Source organism: Myxocyprinus asiaticus, chromosome 24 (genome assembly GCF_019703515.2).
Source record: "Myxocyprinus asiaticus isolate MX2 ecotype Aquarium Trade chromosome 24, UBuf_Myxa_2, whole genome shotgun sequence".
NCBI lineage: Eukaryota > Metazoa > Chordata > Actinopteri > Cypriniformes > Catostomidae > Myxocyprinus > Myxocyprinus asiaticus.
Window position 1 is genome coordinate 11,510,166 of NC_059367.1, and position 21,509 is coordinate 11,531,674.

General features: G+C 39.0%; 1 protein-coding gene across 1 annotated transcript in view; it reads left to right on the top strand.

Annotated features, from left to right (window-relative positions):
- The first annotated feature begins 1,151 nt into the window (after window positions 1–1,151).
- Window positions 1,152–21,509, top strand: part of abl2 (c-abl oncogene 2, non-receptor tyrosine kinase) — a 46,907-nt gene continuing 26,549 nt past the window's right edge. The window contains exon 1 of the mRNA XM_051653412.1: window positions 1,152–2,416. Within this exon, the coding sequence (XP_051509372.1) occupies window positions 2,161–2,416 (256 nt within the window). The 5' untranslated portion in view covers window positions 1,152–2,160. The remainder of the gene's footprint in view (window positions 2,417–21,509) is intronic.

Consider the following 21,509-nt stretch of genomic DNA (forward strand, 5'->3'; position numbering starts at 1 on the left):
CTGTGTCCTTAGCGGCAGCAAGATTTTTTTGGTCTTCTTTATTCGGTAATGTCTCTTGGGTTAAAGCATGGAAACTGCCAAATAAGTTTTGTATCAATAACAAAGTTAAGGAAGTGTCTTACAAACTACTTCATAGAATTTATCCTGCTAAGCATGTTTTGAAAAGATTTAAGCTTAATATTTCGTATTCCTGTGATTTTTGTGGTCAAGAAAAAGAAACTATTTTGCATCTTTTTTTTCATTGTCTTTACTCAAGATTATTTTGGAAGGATTTGGAATTTTATATTAACAGAAAAATGGAGTGTATGATAGAAATTTGTATATTTGATATACTTTTTTATACAGAAAAAGAAAATTTGAATTGTAAAGAACAACATATTATACATTTGTTTATTTTGTTAGGAAAATTCCATATACATAAAAAGAAGTGGGCTCAATATAAACCAAATTTTGCAAATTTTATAAATGACTTTAAATTATATGTAAATCTCTTGGAACAAACAAAAAACAAAAAAGCACTGAAAACATGTAATGCTCTGAAAGCATTGAAATGTATGTAATTTTCTTCCTTTATTTTTTTCTCTCTCTCTCTCTCTGGCAGCTAATGTTAATTTGATTATGTGGATATGTAATACCTCTTGTTCTTGTGGCATTGAATCAATAAAGCATTTGAAAAAAAAAAAAAAAAAAAAAAAAAGACCAGGACATATCCTAAAGATCACACCCACCAAGAACAAATATATCAATCTGATTGGCTGATGAATCTGACAATCTGACTTTAGTTGCCCATTGATTTGCACTGTTGAGGGATTCTGTAGAAATTCTGAAGGCCTGAGGGGGTGGAGCTCAGACTCACGTGATGCTTCGGGCATGCGACTTGTGAAACAGTTGTCACACTTTGCTTGTAAGCATCAAGGAATACATTTTGACTGGATAAACTTTTCGTTTTTCTCAAATTTTTTTGTAGATTAATTAAGAGTGGAGAGCGATTAAAAATACATAGGCAAAAAGGTGATTGAGAATGAAAGAATGAAAAATATGTATTTATTTGGCATGTTAGGCCAGCAGAGAAGGCTTTGCTGGCCCTGAGAATTCATATATATAACAACTAAAACTGCACAAAATTATTTAATTTTTAATTAATCTATAAATTAAATAAGAATTGCACGCTGGACCATACAAAGACAGCTTAGTTATTTTAACTAAATTTTAGTCCATAAAAACATAACAATAAATAAAAGTTCCAAACCCACCATGTCACTATCCAACTGTGATCCAAGTGTTTATGAGAATACAAGGAAAACTGTATATATTATTATTTTACAGTATTAAAGTTGGTATATGTTGTCAGAACAGTAATGATATGAACTGTGCGCTAAACATGAATAAAAAAACAAATATTTCATTAAATATATCTAGTAATTTTTTCACTTTAAAACAATAAGTTGACATTTGTGTAAATACTAATGGCCACATGATAATGATCACATCAATAAAATTAAATATAAAAACAAAGAAAATGTTAATTTAATATTTAAATAAAAGTATTTTTAATAAATAAAAGTCCACACCTTTTCAGCCTCAGTTACGTCACAACATCCTATACATGCGTCACAATGGCAGCGATTCGTTAAATAGAATATTTGCATCACTGCAATAATGTGCAGTGTGCGCGCTCTCCGTCATTGCCTTGTGAAGCGCACGCCACTGATTCTGCGGTAAAGATGGCGGCGGCGGAGGGGGCTCGCAGCGGCTGGAGCAGAACTGAACGACCCCAGGCGGGTCCGCTCTAAGAGAAACAGTCGGGGGGGCCAGAGGATCGTACATTGCCGTTTAACGTAGCCGCTTATCCGGTGCTGTTTAGTAGAACTGAACGTTTTGACTGTGTGCTGTACGCTGTTAGGTGGTGGGTGGGTTCACATACACATACAAACACACATCGATTGCTAAGCTAAGCTAAGGGAGCTCGGTCCGGTCCGGTAGAGGAGGGTGAGTGAGAGCAGGAGGAGCAGGAGGAGGAGGAGAGGTGATCTGATCAAGAGGAGGAAGACTACCATCCTGTGCAGAACAGCCGGTGTGGTTGGGGGATGTGAGCGATCCAAACGGACGGCGGGTCTTTCCACGGATCTGTGTTGTTTTCCCACCCAGAACACTCGCAGGATGGGACAACAGGTAGGCCGCGTGGGAGAAGGGGCTTCCGCGGGGCTTCAGACCCCACCGCAGGGACAACAGCAGCTTCAGCAGTGCAGAGCGAATCGGTCCAGCAGTTCCGGGAGGAGACCCCGAGACGGCAGTAACATCACCGGGACGCCACCGGGCAGGACTGCTGCATCCGCCGCCGCTGCGGCAGCAGTCACTGCTGCTGCCGCTAACACCATGCCAGATCCAGGAGTCAATATCTTCACCCAACACTCAGGTATGGGCACATTTAGATGAATGCAGTTGTGTTCAGTTTGCAGGTTTATTTATGTGAGTGTTTATTCTGGTCTATTCATCCGGCATGCATACGGTAGTCGGTGGAGGATGGAGCTGTGCTGTCCGGAGAGATGTTGAGATCTTAGAGGAAATACTCGAGCTGTGTCGCAAATTCAAGAGAGTTGCCTAGTTAGACAGCATTATTTGGCTATCACGAGGGCGTTCGAATGCTCGATTTGAATGTTTTTTACATCATGTGCGAATTCGAACGCTTCTATGACGGCTAAACATGCTGGTAGGCTGTTCACCAGGTTTTGAGACAGAACCTCAGAAATCTTGATCATTAAGGGCTCAGGTTAGCCAGCTAAACCCCCTATTTTCTATAAGAAACACCTACTTTGACACGTTTAGTGACTGGATGACTTTGAATGAATAGTTTGAGAGTTTAAAATGGTGTTTTGTTTTTATTTATTATTTATTTATTTATTTATTTATTTATTTTTAAACTTGTGCTTAGTGTTTGGTCATCTTCCACTATGATAATCTGACCTTTGTAGAGTGTAAAGTGCTGGTTTGGTTAGAAAGCTAGGCTGGTAACTGAGAGGTTGTAAGTTCACAGCCCAGTAAGGGGTGATCTATGAACTTGCACTATTGTACCTATTCCAGGGGGACCATATGTTGCTCCAGGGTGTTGTACATGTAATAAATTAACTTTGGGTCACTTTTCAGAAAAAGTGTCAGCTAAAAGGCAAATTAGTTTTTTAAATTCTATCAGCTAAATTTGCAGGTAAGAATGATATTATTGTTAACTTAGTTTTAAATTGGAGAATTATAGTCGTTTAAGGGCAGTAACTAAACTGATAGAGAAGACCAGACAGAATGCTTTCCTGACTGTAGAAATGTTGTCTGATGACAATTTGTGTTATTTGATAGCATTCATTGTCTATTATGAAGCACTTGGTGGGAAAGCTGCTAGGGAAGCCACCCGCTTTCTCCTATTTCACTCTGGAGTGATTTCACTGACTCACCACTGTTTCATTGTCAAGGAGGAACACAAGTGCACATGAGTGAATGTGATATTGTTTGTGCAGCATCGATTGCAATAATGTGCCATACATTGTTTGGATTATTGTGACTTAAGCACATTGGTTCAAATTTCTAAGGAAGCAAAGATACTGTCTTTTGCTGTGCACACACATGTATACTGTTCAGTATTCAGAAAGTTTGTTTCATCCTGAGGATAGATGCTATCTTTTGATATTTTTTGTAGTGTTTTTTTTTCCCCAAAGAAAGTTAACTAGAGTGTGGTTTTTTTACGAGCTAAATTCATAAATACTGGAACATATGACCTCAGTGGCCCTAAGCTATAGCATAGCATTCACATCAACTGACTTCAGATGCATATAGACAACGCAAAGGCCAAAGATAGAAGGAATATCGTTGTGATCAGGCGACACTGGGATTGGAGCGAACATGATGTCAGTAGTCTACTACCTACAGGTAGAAAAGGCAGTGTTAGGTTGGGTTTCCCTGGAGCCTTGTGCCCAGTGATGGTCTCTTCTCCATTGGGTGGGTTGATCAATGCCAGAGAGGAGCTTTTCACATCTTGACAGTTGAACCCCTTCGGCTGGAAACTCTGACCTGCATGGGCCGCAGATGAGTTATTTTTACTCCCACCCCTTATAGCCTGACGTATAGCAGTGGTTAAAAGTCATCTGAATAATCAGTATAATAATTGTAGGGTTACAGGCCTGACTGTCATACCAGTGATTATAAACTGCCATGCCAAACTTGGATCAGACACACCTTGTGTCTAATGCTGAAGGGTCATGAAAGGAGAATGGAACATCTTTGGTTCTTGTCTCGGTCTGGAGGAAAGATCTGATCTCAATTTATTTAGCTTGGTCACACCAGTCACTGTGGAACAAACACTCTGTGCAGTATAGTGAGTTAGAGCCTTGTGGCCATATAGGAAATATAATAATGTTCCTCCCCGTCTCTGGCCCTTTGTCTGAAATGCTCGGTTTTAAGATGTCTGACCCTTTAAGACTTCAATGTAAACGCACACTGTTGTGATTGGCTAACATCGTGCAGACCTTCCAATAGAGCCATATTTGAAATGCAGTCCGAAGAGAATGAACAAACTCCACAAGACCACAACATTTATAAAATTAAATTTCAGGATTAACATATAAATCACATCCAACACATTTAATCTGAACATATTAAACTGTTCACTCAAGCAGCACCATAAACTATCAAACAGTCATGACATATGAAATATTCATGAATTAAATTGTTTACTTACGGATTTGCAGTCCACTAGTGTTTTAACTGCCCCAGCCTTCAATAACAGTTCCTGTGACAGGTTTACAAGCATACAATACAATACACGCTGTTATGAATACACAACGTAATACATGGTGATGGTGATGTTGGGGTGCTTCAACAGGCCAAAGCAGAGATGCTGGTCTTCACATTTCACATCTTCTGTGTTTGCTTATACACAGGGCTATGTAGAAGAAAAATTTTTTTTCCAGAAAGGCACATGAAGGTGTCCTGTGTAAGTTAGGGCAGGGGATAGAACGATGTAATCGGATATCGATGATGTCGTACAAAGATCCCAGTGCCGATTGCGAACAGACGATGATCGACAATTTTGGGAAATGGCAAAACCATGGATCTGGGGAGTCACCAAATATATTAAACAGTGGCCAGGGTATGAAACTAGCACCTGCCACCCGCAAAATGCGACAAGGCTGAATATAGTTCGCAAGCTCCTCGACCATATGTATTTCATATGTGGGTAATTTTGCTCATCTACCCGTAACAGGCGGCGACCTGTAAGACGTCTCAGAGTCACACATGACAAGAAATGCTGTTTGTCACAAAGACACGTGCTTGAAGAAACACACTTTATTATATTTTTAAGAACAGACAAAAGAAAAGCCGTCATTGCTTGTGTCTGATTCGCTGTTTGTTCAGATGCGTGCAGCGCAAGCCTGTCTCATGGAACAAGCATATGTAAAGAGTTTTCACTCTTTTTTTTTTTTTTTTCTGTTTCATTAATCTGAAAACTGTTTACAAGAATAATGTAATCTATGAGAATGCTACAGATTATCTCTTATTATCTCGGGAGGTGCTGTGAGTTTAGTTCGCTTTATTTCCACACAGCATGCATTGTGAACGCAAATCTGCAGGTTCAGTAATATCTTTGTATTAAAGAAACAAAGACGAAAGTGATTAAATTATATAATAATACAAGACATGTTCACATTAAACCTAAAATTGAGTTCTGTTTTATTTTCTTTAGGCAGCATTAACTGTATTACCACAATGCATTACAAACACATTCGATAAGAACACATTTGGCAGCATTATTTTGGGAACACAAGGGAATCTATTAGGCTTTATTATTATGATTATTATGTTCTTTACATTTATGATTGTCTTTAGTTCTTAATCTGTAGGCTATGAGTAATTTTCCACCTGGTGTTGTTGATGGACGCTTGCGTGATGGCAAATGGAGCCATTGGCGACGGTAAATGTTTGAATAAGGTGGTTAAATAAGAGATCACTTCTTTATTTTATTGCTGTTTTCGTTTGGTTTAAAGTGCAATTTGAATTTAGAAATGGTTCATGGTGCAAGTATATATAGACTATAAAGAAATATAAGGTAAATAAATAAAATATAGTAGAAAATATGCAAAATGGGTTAGGTTAGGGTTAGGTTGTAAAAATGTACACCGTATACAGAACTATACAGTGTGCAAAAGTTTTAGTTAATTTTAATTAAAATTATAGTGCAAGCTGTTTTGTGTCTGTGGGAAGCTGGAATATAAAGACTCTCTCAAGTGTCCCCGTTCAGTAGCCGGCTTGCCTGAGGATAAAATCTCCTGAGTCTCTCTGTGTTGGTCTTCAGCATCCGGTAGCGCTTCCCTGATGGGAGCACTGAAAAGAGTCTATATCCGGGGTGGTGAAAGTCTTTGATAATTCTCCTGGTCCTTGTCCTGCATCGCTGGGTGCAGGTGTCTGTGATGTAGGGGAGAGAAGTCCTGATGGCCTTTTCTGCTGTCCTCACCACTCTGGAGAGCACCTTTTGATCCTGGGCCGTGGTGCTTCCGAACCAGGCTGTAATGCTCCCTGTGAGAAGACTCTAAACAGCCCCAGCGTATAAAGCCCTCAGCACCCTATGGAAGACCTTGAACCTGGTCAAGCATCGTAGGTGGTAGAGACGCTGGCGTGCCCTTGTCACCAAACTGTTTGTGTGTGTTGTCCAGGAGGGGTTTTCTGTGAGGTGGACCCCAAGCTATTTGAAACCACTCACCCTCTTAAGTGTGGCCCCGTTGATCATCAGGGGTCTGTAGTTCCTCACCTGCTTCCTCCCGTAATCAATAATCATCTCCTTGGTCCTGGTGACATTCAGGGAGAGGTTGTTATTGTGACACCATGTGGAGAGGACATCCACTTCCTCTAAGTTGGCCTTCTCATCATTGTTAGTGATGAGGCCTACCACCACTGTGTCATCAGCAAACTTCAACTTGTTGGAGCTTTGTTTGGCTGAGCAGTCATTGGTGTAGAGGGAGTAAAGCAGGGGGCTGGAGGTGGTGTAGTTTTCCATCCTGACCATCTAGGGGCGTCTGGTAAGGAAGTCCTGGATCCAGTGGCAGATAGAGGAGTTCAGCCCCAGGTTCTGGAGCTTTTTGTAGAGGTGTCTTTTGTATATGTTTTTTGTGTTTCAATAAATAAAGTTTTTAAAGCAAAATCAATAAAACAAAAAATTCACCGACCCTCTGCAGGGGGGTTGACGATGTAATCAGATATCACTATGTTTTTTTTAAGGCGATTATCGATTTAAAATAATTTTTACATATCGCCCAGCTCTAATGTAAATATCCTTTGGTGTAGATGCATCTCCCATGACACATCTCTCTCCTCTACACCTTGGTTACTGACTAAACACCAGTGGGTGAAGCCAATGGTGCAATGACAGAAAAATAGGCATTGACGTCTTGTTGAAGAGGCTGCCATATGCAGATGTATTTGGTCCTTGTGACGTCACAGGTTCCACAAATTCCAGACAAGCTGTTTTTGCAGGAAGTTTTCAGTTCTGATACTTAGAGTATGTTTTTATATTACAATGACCTCGTAAAATGTATGTCAAAAGATCAAGGAAAATTTGATTTCTCATGTGATGACCCCTTTAAAGGAAAAAATAAACGTATTTTCTTCGTAATATTTTATAGAAATGTAATAGATTTGTGTGTCTCTGAGAAAACTTTATCTTTTGGCTTACATCACAAATCCCTTTTTATTTTTTCCAACCCCTTCAATCCAGCCACCTGTCATCACTTTTTATGATCAAATCTGCTCCTAATGGATAAACCTTCCCCTACCTTTTTTCCTATATATATATATATATATATATATATATCACACACATACACACACACACACACACACACACACACACACAGTTGTGCTCAAAAGTTTGCATACCCTTGGAGAATTGGTAATATATGTACCATTTTTTTTTTCTCCCAATTTGGAATGTCCAATTCCCAATGTGCTTTTAAGTCCTCATGGTTGCGTAGTGATTCGCCTCAGTCCGGGTGGCGGAGGACAAATCCAAGTTGCCTCCGCATCTGAGACCTACGACCTGCGCATCTTATCACGTGGTTTGCTGAGCGCATTGCCATGGAGACGTAGCACGTGTGGAGGCTTCACGCCATCCACCGTGGCAACCACGCTCAACTCACCACGCGCCCCACCGAGAATGAACCACATTATAGCGACCACGAGGAGTTTACCCTCCCTAGCAACCGGGCCAATTTGGTTGCTTAGGAGACCTGGCTAGAGTCACACAGCACGCCTTGGGATTTGAACTAGCGAGCTAGCGAACTCCAGGGGTGGTAGTCGTCAGCGTATTTTACCACTGAGCTCCCAGGCCCCCTATAATATGTACCATTTTTAAAGAAAACATGAGTGAGCAGGCAAAACACATTTATTTCTGACGGGATTCATATTCAACTGTAGGTTATAACAGAATGGCACAATCAGAAAACAAAACATGGCAACAAAGAAAAAAATGAAATGACCCCTGTTCAGAAGTCTGCATACCCTTAGTTCTTAATACTGTGTATTGCCCCCTTTAGCATCAGTGACAGCGTGCAGTCTTTTGTAATAGTTGTCTATGAGGCCCCAAATTCTTGCAGGTGGTATAGCTGCCCATTCATCTTGGCAAAATGCCTCCAGGTCATGCAAAGTCTTTGGTCGTCTTGCATAAACCGCATGTTTGAGATCTCCCCAGAGTGGCTCGATGATATTAAGGTCAGGAGATTGTGATGGCCACTCCAGAACCTTCACCTGCTGTAACCACTGGAGGGTCAACTTGCCTTGTGCTTAGGGTCATTGTCATGCTGGAAAGTCCAAGAGCGTCCCATGCGCAGCTTTCGTGCAGAAGAATGCACATTTCTTGCCAGTATTTTCTGATAATATGCTGCATTCATTTTGCCATCAATTTTCAAAAGATTCCCCGTGCCTTTAGGGCACACACGCCCCCCAAAACATCAGTGAGCCACCACCATGCTTCACAGTGGGGATGGTATTCTTTTCACTATAGGCCTTGTTGACTCCTCTCCAAACATAGCGCTTATGGTTGTGACCATAAAGCTCTATTTTGGTCTCGTCACTCAAATTACAGTGTGCCAGAAGCTGTGAGGCGTGTCAAGGGGCTTTTTTGTGGCATTGGCACAGTTAAGGCTTCTTTCTGGCAACTCGACCATGCAGCTCATTTTTGTTCAAGTATCGTCGTATTATGCTCCTTGAAACAACCACACCGTCTTTTTCCAAAGCAGCCTGTATTTCTCCTGAGGATACCTGTGGGTTTTTCTTTGTATCCCGAACAGTTCTTCTGGCAGTTGTGGTTGAAATCTTTCTTGGTCTACCTGATCTTGGCTTGGTATCGAGATCCCTGAATTTTCCACTTCTTAATAAGAGATTGAACAGTACTGACTGGCATTTTCAAGGCTTTGGATATCTTTTATATCCTTATCCATCTTTATAAAGTTCCATTACCTTGTTACACAGGTCTTTCGACGGTTCTTTTCTGCTCTCCATGGCTCAGTATCTAGCCTGCTCAGTGCATCCACGTGAGAGCTAACAAACTCATTGACTATTTATACACAGACGCTAATTGCAATTTAAAAAGCCACAGGTGTGGGAAATTAACCTTTAATTGCCATTTAAACCTGTGTGTGTCACCTTGTGTGTCTGTAACAAGGTCAAACATTCAAGGGTATGTAAACTTTTGATCAGGGCCATTTGGGTGATTTCTGTTATCATTATGATTTAAAAAGGAGCCAAACAACTATGATAATAAATGGCTTCATATGATCACTATCCTTAAATAAAAGACAGGTTTGTTGCATGATCAGTCATATTTTCAAAATCAATGCCAAAATGCCACAATTTCTGCCAGGGTATGCAAACTTTTGAGCACAACTGTATATATACAGCTGAAGTCATTAAAACTAATTTTTTTAAGGAATCCACAGATTTCATATTAGCAAACTATAGTTTTGGCAAGTTGTTTAGGACATCTACTTTGTGCATGACACGAATAATTTTTCCAACAATTGTTTACAGACAGATCGTTTCACTTGTAATTGACTATCACAATTCCAGTGGGTCAGAAGTTTACATACATTAAGTTAACTGAGCCTTTAAGCAGATTGGAAAATTCCAGAAAATTATGTCAAGCCTTTAGACAATTAGCCAATTAGTTTTTGATAGGAGGTGTACTGAATTGGAGGTGTACCTGTGGATGTATTTTAAGACCTACATTCAACCTCAGTGCCTCTTTGCTTGATATCATGGTAAAATCAAAATAAATCAGCCAAGACCTCAGAAAAAAAATTGTGGACCACAAGTCTGGTTCATCCTTGGGAGCACTTTCCAAATGCTTGAAGGTACCACGTTCATCAGTACTAACAATAGTACGCAAGTATGGACACCATGGAACCACGCAGCCATGATGCCTCTCAGGAAGGAGACGCATTTTGTCTCCTAGAAATTAACGTAGTTTGGTGTGAAAAGTGCAAAGCAATCCCAGAACAACAGCAAAGGACCTTGTAAAGATGCTGGAGGAAACCGGTAGACAAGCATCTATATCCACAGTAAAACGAGTCCTATATCGAAATAACCTGAAAGGCTGCTCAGCAAGGAAGAAGTCACTGCTCCAAAACTGCCATAAAAAAGCCAGACTACAGTTTACAAGTGCACATGGGGACAAAGATCTTCCTTTTTGGAGAAATGTCCTCTGGTCTGATGAAACAAAAATTTTACTGTTTGGCCATAATGACCAATGTAATGTTTGGAGGAAAAAGGGTGAGGTTTGCAAGGCGAAGAACACCATCCCAACCGTGAAGCATGGGGGTGGCAGCATCATGTTGTGGGGGTGCTTTTCATCAGGAGGAACTGGTGCACTTCACAAAATAGATGGCATCATGAGGAAGGAAAATTATGTGGATATATTGAAGCAACATCTCGAGACATCAGCCAGGTAGTTAAAATTCAGTTGCAAATGGGTCTTCCAAATAAACAATGACCCCAAGCATACCTCCAAAGTTGTGGTAAAATGGCTTAAGGACAACAAAGTAAAGGTTTTGGAGTGGGCATCACAAAGCCCTGACCTCAATCCGATAGAAAATTTGTGGGCAGAACTGAAAATGTGTGCAAGCAATGAGGCCTACAAACCTGATTCATTTACACCAGTTCTGTCTGGAGGAATGGGCAAAAATTCCAGCAACTTATTGTGAGAAGCTTGTGCAAGGCTACCCAAAACATTTGACCCAAGTTAAACAATTTAAAGGCAATGCTACCAAATACTAACAAAGTGTATGTAAACCTCTGACCAACTGGGAATGTGACGAAAGAAATAAAACCTGAAATAAATCATTCTCTCTACTATTATTCTGACGTTTCACATTCTTAAAATAAAGCAGTGATCCTAACTGACCTATGACAGGGAATATTTTCTACGATTAAATGTCAGGAATTGCTGCACGTGGAGGATTTTTTGATAAGCGCTCTTTGAAGTAGTTGAAGTACATTTTTCAAATTGTAATAGTAATGTTTCACGTCATTAATGTCCTGACTATACATTGTGATCAGTTGAATGCCAGTTTAGTGAATAAAAGTAGCGATTTTCCATAAGAGCAAAATTTTTACATTATTCCAAACTTTTGGCTGTGTGTGTGTGTGTGTGTGTGTGTGTGTGTGTGTGTGTGTGTGTGTGTGTGCGCGCACACCGCTCAGTATATTCAGCAGAAATGTCACATTGTGGAAATAAACTGGTTTATGAACGCTATTTCATTTAGGCTTGAACGTTAAAGTGCTGGAGATAGTGGTAATCACTTCACTGCACTTTTGCATAACGTTGAACTTTACGTTTATGTTGGCTGAAATTGCAAATTCTATTTGCAGTATAATAATTACCAGTCACTTTGTTGCTGCAAAGTGTGTATGTCTCTTTACTGTCATTAACATTCTGTTATGACATCAGCAACAGGAATTTACCATCAATTTCTGATGACTGCATTGGCATAGGAGGAGGTTGACCAATCCCATTTTCCCCTTATTTCCCTAAATCCAGCCGGCCCAATAGGGCATTAAGAACTGATGACTCATCTCTCGCTCCAAGAGATTCCATCAGATCCAGAAAAATCTTTTTCTCTCCATTCAATTAAATTACATCAGTAATGACCATAACAATTTGTTCTTAATCTGCGTAGTCAGACAGAGGGATAAAGGAATAAATGAAATGTCCTCCTGTCTGCGTCTTTCCATCCCCTGCAGACTAGAGCTGTCAGTTGGGCAGAGAAACTAATTTTGAATTTTTACCTTAAATATTTTCAAAATTCAAATAATATTTGAATTTTAAAGTCAGCTGATTTTTAAGTTGACGTTGCTTCCTTAATCCACAAGAGGGCTCATTAAATACATAAACCATACAGCACCATTAAATTATTGCAAAGAACATTCCATTTTAAACTAATGTGCATAAAATAAATAAATACTACGTTTTAGTTGCTCCATATTTTCAAATGTAAGTAAAAAAAAAAAAAAAAAATGAGGGGGGTAAATGCTTCAGTATACAGTACACATGGTGTTACACTTACTGATGCCACAGTATACTACCCCCGACTCAAGCTTCATAATAACAGTGAAATACCACATTGTTTTTTATGCAACGGCCAAGTACCACCATTAGCTGTAAGGGGCTGATCACACCGAATGCTTTTGCAACCAGTCATTTGTTTTCTATGTAAACGCATGCTAGATGAACGTCTTTTGTTTTGTTTTGTTTTTGTTTATTCGCTGTCTCGTGCTGGAGTGCTGTTTTTTTAGATGCCGTTGCATCTTGAGACACCTGCTCTCTGTTAAACTGTATTTGTTGCGCTGTGTCTAGCCTTTTTTAGCGCAAGAATGCGATTGATCTGAAGTCATCATCAGTGCTTGGCACACATCCAAAATTCGAATACACAGTTTAGCATTCGAATGTGATTTGATTTTTTTTTTTTTTTTTTTTCTTAAATTTGACATATTCGAATTTCTATTTTTTATTTGACAGCCCTACTGCAGACAGCCAATGAGTCAGCTTGCCGGCACTCTGAGGTCACAGGGCCAGTTCCACAATCTTTTCATTTATTTATTGACTTTGTCCCATACCAGCATTCTTTCATTATTTCAGTAGGATGTGCAAAGTGCTGCCCTGAATTTAATGCAGACCCAAAGTGCCCAAAATGATTGATTTTCTCAAAACGCAAACAATTTGAATATAAAACGTATGCATTTTCCTTTTATGCATTGTATGCAATTTCTATTCATGCATTTCTACAGTATGATGAAGGAATGAGAAGCGACAAACTGCATTACAGTGATTTTACCATGGGTAAGATATGTTCTTAGGGATGACAAAAAGAAGAGTTAGGCTTTACAGTTTCGGTTATGTGCTGTATACTCTATAATGAATTGTATCACTAAGTGAAATGGATCATTATCCTAAATGTAGGCTTATTCCAGTTGCCATGCAACAGCAAATTATATTGGTGTAGAATGTGCTGACGCAGTTGTGTGTTTATTGGCATTTTACAATGTCTTTGAACACCGCTCATGCAATCAGTATGAAGAGTTGTAACCATCCGTTTTATAATTCTGAGTGAACATCAGAGATGATTTTCAGTGGGTTTCATAGTTGTTCTGGCATCAGAGTTGTATACATCATTACAAAAAGCTGATTGAATTCACATAATTTTATTTCTGGTATGCAGACAAAGTGTTGCTGTAATTACATTGTAATTGTGTTACATTAACACATTTTTCTATTATCTGTTTGTTCTAAAGGATCAAGTGCACTGTGTTGGATTTCCCAGGATGCAAGCTGATTGGAATTAGGCACTAAACTCAATTTAACGATCCACTTTTTGATATGTGAGACAGCTTGCACTAAAACCGCTAAATATAAGCTGCCTAGGGAAAATCAAGTTTTATAAAGCTTTGAGACTTGAATTTCTCTTTTTCTCTCTTTCATTGTGCACACTTCAATTGAGGCACTTTCTTGGCCCATGGTTCTATTTAGACAGTTTTATGCCACTAGAGGTCATTAGAATGCCATATTTATTGACCATAAGCTCAAACAGTATAGTAGTGTTGATTTCATGGTTTTTAAGCTTCTCTAGCTTTTCACAAGGCAGTTATCAACTTGCTTCATCTTCATCTATTGTCGGTGTTCAATGTAAAATTGGGTGCCTGTGCTTTCCTGGCTATCTGCTTATCCTGGTTTATTTTAACAGCCTTATCCGGCTCTGTCCTCTTATTTTATCCTAATTAAAATCTGGATTAGAAGCCCCCCATGAGTAATTCTCTTATATTGGAGGCGGTGGTGGAGATGAAGAATGCTGTTTTGATCTGTCTGAACACCATGCTGTAAATGGCTAACTCTGTTGCAGTTTTCATCAAATGTCTGTTTTTCTCTCTAGAGCAACATAAGCTGTCATCATTCTTTATCTGCTGGCATTTTCAGCTTTTTATAGACCAAATTTTATCCCCAAGTGAATCTCATCCTTAAATTCTCAGGTCACATCAGTTAAGTACAGCGCTACAAAATGTCTTGAAATGCTGAGTAGGCTATGTAATCCCACAATTCAATGAAAACAGCACCTAGCAGACTGGTGGGGCCCTCAGATTGGACACTATATTATATTAGAGGTAAATTCAGTAGAACAGCATTTATCATCAGCTTTTTCCTGGCATCTGCTCTGTTAAGGTGTCATCGTCATTCCCTTTCCCAGCCTTTATATGTTTTTATGTTGTGCAGTAAGTGTGTTGGTGTTTTATTTGTTTGGGCGGCATGTTCACCCCACGGCAAGTTTATGAAACAGAGTGTTCTGTATATTCACATAGTTAGATAATGTTTTATCACACCCTTAAGCTTCAGTATGGTTCATTTTATACTTATAATGGACCTTTGAACTAGTGGTCGGCCGATGCCGTTAATGAAAAAGTCAGAATATCGGCCAATTTATTGGCCTCGCCGATATATTGGTCGACCACTAGTACATTTTCCTATTTGGCTGTTTTTTTTTTCTTTTTCTTTTTCTTGAGGGCGCTGAGAAACACCTGCTTGCATGTGAAGTTGACTGAGACATGTAAATGACCAGTCATGGTTCGTTTGAGCTCATAATGTTAAAGTGCTTGCTTGTTTCATTCTCCCTCTCTCTCCTCAACAGTTCGCTGTAACTTTTAACTGTCTTGTCTAATGATAAAAAGGCAAATATCAATAAAACTAATCATATATACCATCTGCAAATATGCAGATATCTAATGATGTAATTCACGAACCTCACGAAAATCCAGCGTTTTCTTCCCGTCGAGCTCCTGTCGAGCGCTCCTCTAATATCTTCCTCTGAAGTGTGTATTCTATCCGCCAGAATCAAAACTTCAGGATCAAAAGTTCCTTTCAATTACAAATCATGACAGTCTGACCTGTGACAATCTAAACAGGCGATCCAGGCCGTTTAAACTGTCAGGAGATTAAGGCTTGCGCTGGAGCGCGTGAGTGCAACTTCAAGGCTGCGTCCAAAAACTGTAAAATGCTGCCTCCGGAGGCTGTAAACGGAGGTAGGTTGAAAATAAGGTGCTTTTCAAACTGTTCGGAGACCATTTTCCTTAAGAGTTCCATTCATTCAAAACAGATGTCAGTTAAGCCGTTAACTGATTAGGCAGCAAGGAAGCAAATCCGCTGCCTATGTTTTCGGATGCAGCCCAAGGTAAAAGCGCTTCACGTGTGCTACAAGTAAATCTCTTATTCACTGTGCACTGTATGTACAATTGGTTTGATTCGGTATTTTTTGTGTAAATGCGATTGTTAATGTGGACATGCCATCCATGGTTGCTGGACTACAGTGTGTACTGTTATTTCCTTCTTTCTTATATATTAACAATTTCTTCATGTGCAAATAAATAAATAAAAAATTGATGACTGTACAGGAATCAGAAGAAACTGCTTTCTAAGTTTTGTGTGAAAATGAGTAAATATAGTGCTAATTAAAAGTTTATAATATGCAATTTTATGTTTATATTATTTACTATATTAAATTGTGTGATATATCGGCATTGTATCGGCCTGTCGGCCACCCTGCTCTCTGGATATCAGCATCGGCCATTAAAAAACCCATATCGGTCGACCACTACTTTGAACCAAACATTATGTTCTGTAATGTACAGCGTAATAAAATGCACTGGTGGGGATGACAACTCCCTAACCATGGACGTAAAATACACTATGACTCCTTGCTGCTCATGATGCGTGTTCAGACAGTGTGCCAACACTTCCTGTTCACAAGACCACTCTTGGCTGATTCAATTAATTTATAATACACCCTAATGGGTCTTGCCGACCACGCTCCTTAAATACATTAAATATAGAAGGCTTATGCTGTATTATCTCTGAGAATGAGCAAATGCGGTCACCCTCACCTGGTGACGTGATTGGCTTTACTGTCTCGTCTTAATTTCCTTAGAGGATGTCTGCCTAAACCCTTCATCAAAAACACTCCAAATAACCACACTCGTCTCAGAAATGAAATGCAGACACTATAGGCATTGACTGGTTTGTGCAGGCTCTTTTTAGACCTGCACAATGATGTGTAATCATAACAGAGCACAAGTGGAATGACTAAGTCGGTAGGTTTGGTAGAATGCTGGTGGTGGAAACATTCCATAAGATATGGAAGATGCCAGTATTCCGATGCGTTCTGTCCTGCCCACTCTGTTGTGGCAACTGGAGAGGGTAAAGGTGTGGCAAGTCTATGTAAGATGAGGTGGAGATTGTTAGGAACCATAGGTCTGGAATGCCTCCAAGGCAGGAGAAGTACAATTACTCAGTGCAAAGAGGGAAAGGGAGAGGGAAAAGGGCAAGAACGGAAGGAGATTAATGAGTGTTTGATTAAGGTAGTGCCTGTGCAAATGTGTGTTTGTGTCAGGCGCAATCTTTTTGATTGACGCCATGCAGTAGTTGCATCACAAAGTAGACTGTAACTGTTGAATGGACAACCTAAGGCACTCACATCCTAACACTTTGTCAACATTAGTTCCTGCCGGTGATAGCATTTGACAAAAGATGAGTCTGAAATATGAAAATATCACATTCCTCTAGTGAAATGAACATGTCATTTTATTTTAAAGTGCCTTAAAGGTGTTGTTTTGGATAAAACTCTTACGTTATAAATACCTTTTAAGATGAAGGGTGTGGGCTATTTTCATGCTTTACATTTTTTCAGATTTTCATACCTGTACATGCTTGTACAAACGAATTTGCATTGAATGTAGGCCTTCACTGAAAAATTATTTTTTGGTGAAGTAAATATAGCAGAAGTACCTTCAACTTTGAATAAGTTAAAGCACGAACTTGAAAATATTTAGAAATTCTACTTTTGTACTCAATTCAAATGTGTAAAAATGAATGCTCTAGGCCTGTCGTGGTTATTTCATCTAACCGTGGTTATTTGAGACAACCGTGATTATTGGGCATTCAAATTCCAATCATATTTTAATGCCCAAATAAGGGAATTTTAAGCGATTATACTGTATAAATGCCATGAACGGCAGGTTTGTGTGTCATTCAGTTGAACTCCGAGTCCGTGCGTCACTGAGCCGCACCGTGGAGGTCAACCAGTTCATGTCCTGAAGAGCGCGTGAAGTGCCCTAATGCATGCGCTGTCAGCAGAGGCTTGTGCCAAACTCCCACGAAAATGTAAACAAACAAGTATAAACTGTGATAGTGAACGCAAAGTGCTCCCATTTTGCTTTAAATGATCGTGTAATGGCAAATGTTCCTGGTTCATACATGCTGTGTTAATGATATGCAGTGACAAAGAGGAGGAGATGCACACTTACTCTATTTCTATGGAGTGATAAAATTATGAAACAAAATCTCAAAGGTTTTGCTTCATGACAAATAAGGGCTGTGGGTTTAATCAGAGCATTAAAATAATGGGTGAAAGTGAAGAAATTAGGAAATACATTTTTTACTATTGCATAATATAATATAAATATAAAAATACTGTATATTTAAAAATGATTTGTATTTTTTATTTAAAAAATTATAAAGTATAAATGTAAAATTGACCAAAACTAAAGTTGACCAAAAAGAGAGACATATTGTAAGTATTTAGAAATATTTTGATATTCAAAACATAATTTTTCATGTCATTCATACCTTTTTAAATCCTTAAAAGTAGTGGTCGACTGATATGGGTTTTTTAATGGCCGATGCCGATATATCAAACATATAGTAAATAACATGAACATAAAATTGCTAATTTAGCACTATATTTACTCAATTAAAAAAAAAACTTAAAAAAAAAAAACTTAAAAGAAAAACAAAATCATAAATATAAATAATATTATATTTTAAATGGTAGATAGCAGTTTCTTCTGATTTCTGTTTAGTCATCAAATTTTAGTAATTTATTTGCACATGAAGAAATTGTTAATATATAAGAAAGAAGGAAATAACAGCACACACAGTAGTCCAGCAAACATGGATGGCATGTCCACGTTAGCAATCACATTTACTCAAAAAATACAGAATCAAACCAATTGTACATACAGTGCACAGTGAGTAAGACATTTACTTATAGCACACATGAAGCGCTTTTACTTTGAAGTTGCATCAGAGAGTATTTAGCAGAGGCGGGCCACTTCTATTAAAATTAATGGGAGAAATTAGAACGCCCAACTGCAGCCAACGATCAACGGATGAAGATAGGAAGTCCTGCCTAACACATAAGAGCCAATCACCTTTTCGATAAAGGCATCGCCTCTCAATCAACTCGAGAATGCGCATGCGCATTAGCTATAAAAGCTGGGAAAATTGTGATTTTTAGCATAATCTGAGGTAAAGGAGCACCATTTATAATACCAGTGTTGTCAAATTGTACTGCTGATTTGAAATATGTTCTTTGATCGTAATCTTGATCAACCGTTTTGGAGATTTCGGTCTTTCACCATTCAAGTATATAGGATGGTTTCAAACATGGCCGACAGTGGACTGATTTGCTAGAAAGATTTTGGTTGCACTCACGCGCTTGTGCGGATCCAGTGAGCAGCAGCAAAATCTCCTGACAGTTTAAACAGCCTTGATCGCCTGCTTGGATTGTGACCATTGACCATCATGATTTGTGAATCAGAGGAACTTTTGATCCTGATCCTGAAGTTTTGATTCTGGCTGATAGAATACACGCTTCAGAGGAAGATATTAGATGTGCGCTCGATGGGAAGAAAACGCTGGATTTGTGAGATTCGTGAATTACATCTGTTTAAATGATATCTGCATATTTGCAGATGTATAAACAGTTGAAGTCAGAAGTTTACATCTTACCCAAATACATTTAAATTCAGTTCACAATTCCTGACATTTAATCATAGAAAGCATTCCCTCTTAGGTCAGTAAGGATCACTACTTTATTTAAGAATGGGAAATGTCAGAATAATAGTAAAGAGCATGATTTATTTCAGCTTTTATTTCTTTCATCACATTACCAGTGGGTCAGAAGTTTACATGAACTTTGTTAGTATTTAGTAGCATTGCTTTTAAATTGTTTAACTTGCATCAAACATTTTGGGTAGCCTTCCACAAGCTTCTCACAAGAACAGAACTGGTGTATCTGAGTCAGGTTTGTAGGCCTCTTTGCTTGCACACACTTTTTCAGTTCTGCCCACACATTTTCTATCAGACTGAGGTCAGGGCTTTGTGATGGCCACTCCAATACCTTGACTTTGTTGTCCTTGAGCCATTTTGCCGCAACTTTGGAGGTATGTTTGGGGTCATTGACCATTTGGAAGACCCATTTGCGACCAAGCTTTAACTTCCTGGCTGATATCTTGAGATGTTGCTTCAATATATCCACATTCCTCATGATGCCATCTATTTTGTGAAGTGCACCAGTCCCTCCTGCAGCAAAGCACCCCCACAACATAATGCTGCCACCCCCCATACTTCAAGGTTGGGATGGTGTTCTTCGACTTGCATGCCTCACCCTTTTTCCTCCAAACATAACGATGGTCATTATGGCCAGACAGTTCAATTTTTGTTTCATCAGACCAGAGGGCATTTCTCCAAAAAGTAAGATCTTTGTCCCCATGTGCACTTGCAAACGGTAATCTGGCTTTTTTATGGCGGTTTTGGAGCAGTGGCTTCTTCCTCGATATAGGACTCGTTTTACTGTGGATATAGATACTTGTCTACCTGTTTCCTCCAGCATCTTCACAAGGTCCTTTGCTGTTGTTCTGGGATTGATTTGCACTTTCGCACCAAACTACGGTCATCTCTAGGAGACAGAATGCGTCTCCTTCCTGAGCGGTATGATGGCTGCATGGTCCCTTGATGTTTAAACTTGTGTATTATTGTTTGTACAGATGAATGTGGTACCTTCAGGCATTTGGAAATTGCTTCCAAGGATAAACCAGACTTGTGGAGGGCCACAATTTTTTTTCAGAGATCTTTGCTGATTTCTTTTGATTTTTCCCATGATGTCAAGCAAAGAGGCACTGTGTTTGAAAGTAGGCCTTAAAATACATCCACAGGTACACCTCCAATTGACGCCAGTTAGCCTTTCAGAAGCTAATTGGCTAATTATCTAAAGACTTGACATCATTTTCTGGAATTTTACAAGCTGCTTAAAGGCACAGTTAACTTCATATATGTAAACTTCTGACCCACTGGAATTGTGATATAGTCAATTAAAAGTGAAACGATTCTGTCTGTAAACAGTTGTTGGAAACATTGCTCACATAATGCACAAAGTAGTTGTCCTAAACTATAGTTGCTAATATGAAATCTGTGGAGTGGTTAAAAAATTAGTTTTAATGACTTCGCCCTAAGTGTATGTAAACTTCTGACTTTAATAGAAGTTTTATTGATATTTACCTTTTATCATTAGAAAATTTACAGAGATCTGTTGAGGAGAGACTGTTAGAATACATGCTTTAGAGGGAGTACACCACAGGATGCTGGGTCTGCTGAAGTTGTGTGAGGTTTGTGTATTACATCTGTTTAAACAAGATATGTGCATATTAGCAGACGGTATATGATATTAGTTTTATTGATATTTACCTTTTGATCATTAGGCAAGACAGTTAAAAGTTACAGGGAACTGTTGAGGAGAGAGAGGGAGAATGAAACAGGCGAGCACTTTAACACTGAGCTCAAATGCATCTGCCGCGACTCTGATATGCAGACCGTTTAAATGACACTGTGTTGCACATTGGTCTATTATTGTAGTAACACGATGGCATGTTACAACAAAACGAACCGTGACTGGTCGTTTACATGTCTCAGTCGCTTCACATGCAAGCAGGCGATTTTTGGCGCCCTCAAGCAAAACATTGGCCAAGCAGGAAAATGTATCTGCCGATAAATAAAAAAGGCAGAACTCGCGATATATCGGTCGATCACTACTTAAAAGGAAATCATAGTTTATTCCTATTTTTTTATTTTTTATTTATACAGTACTGTACAAAAGTTTTAG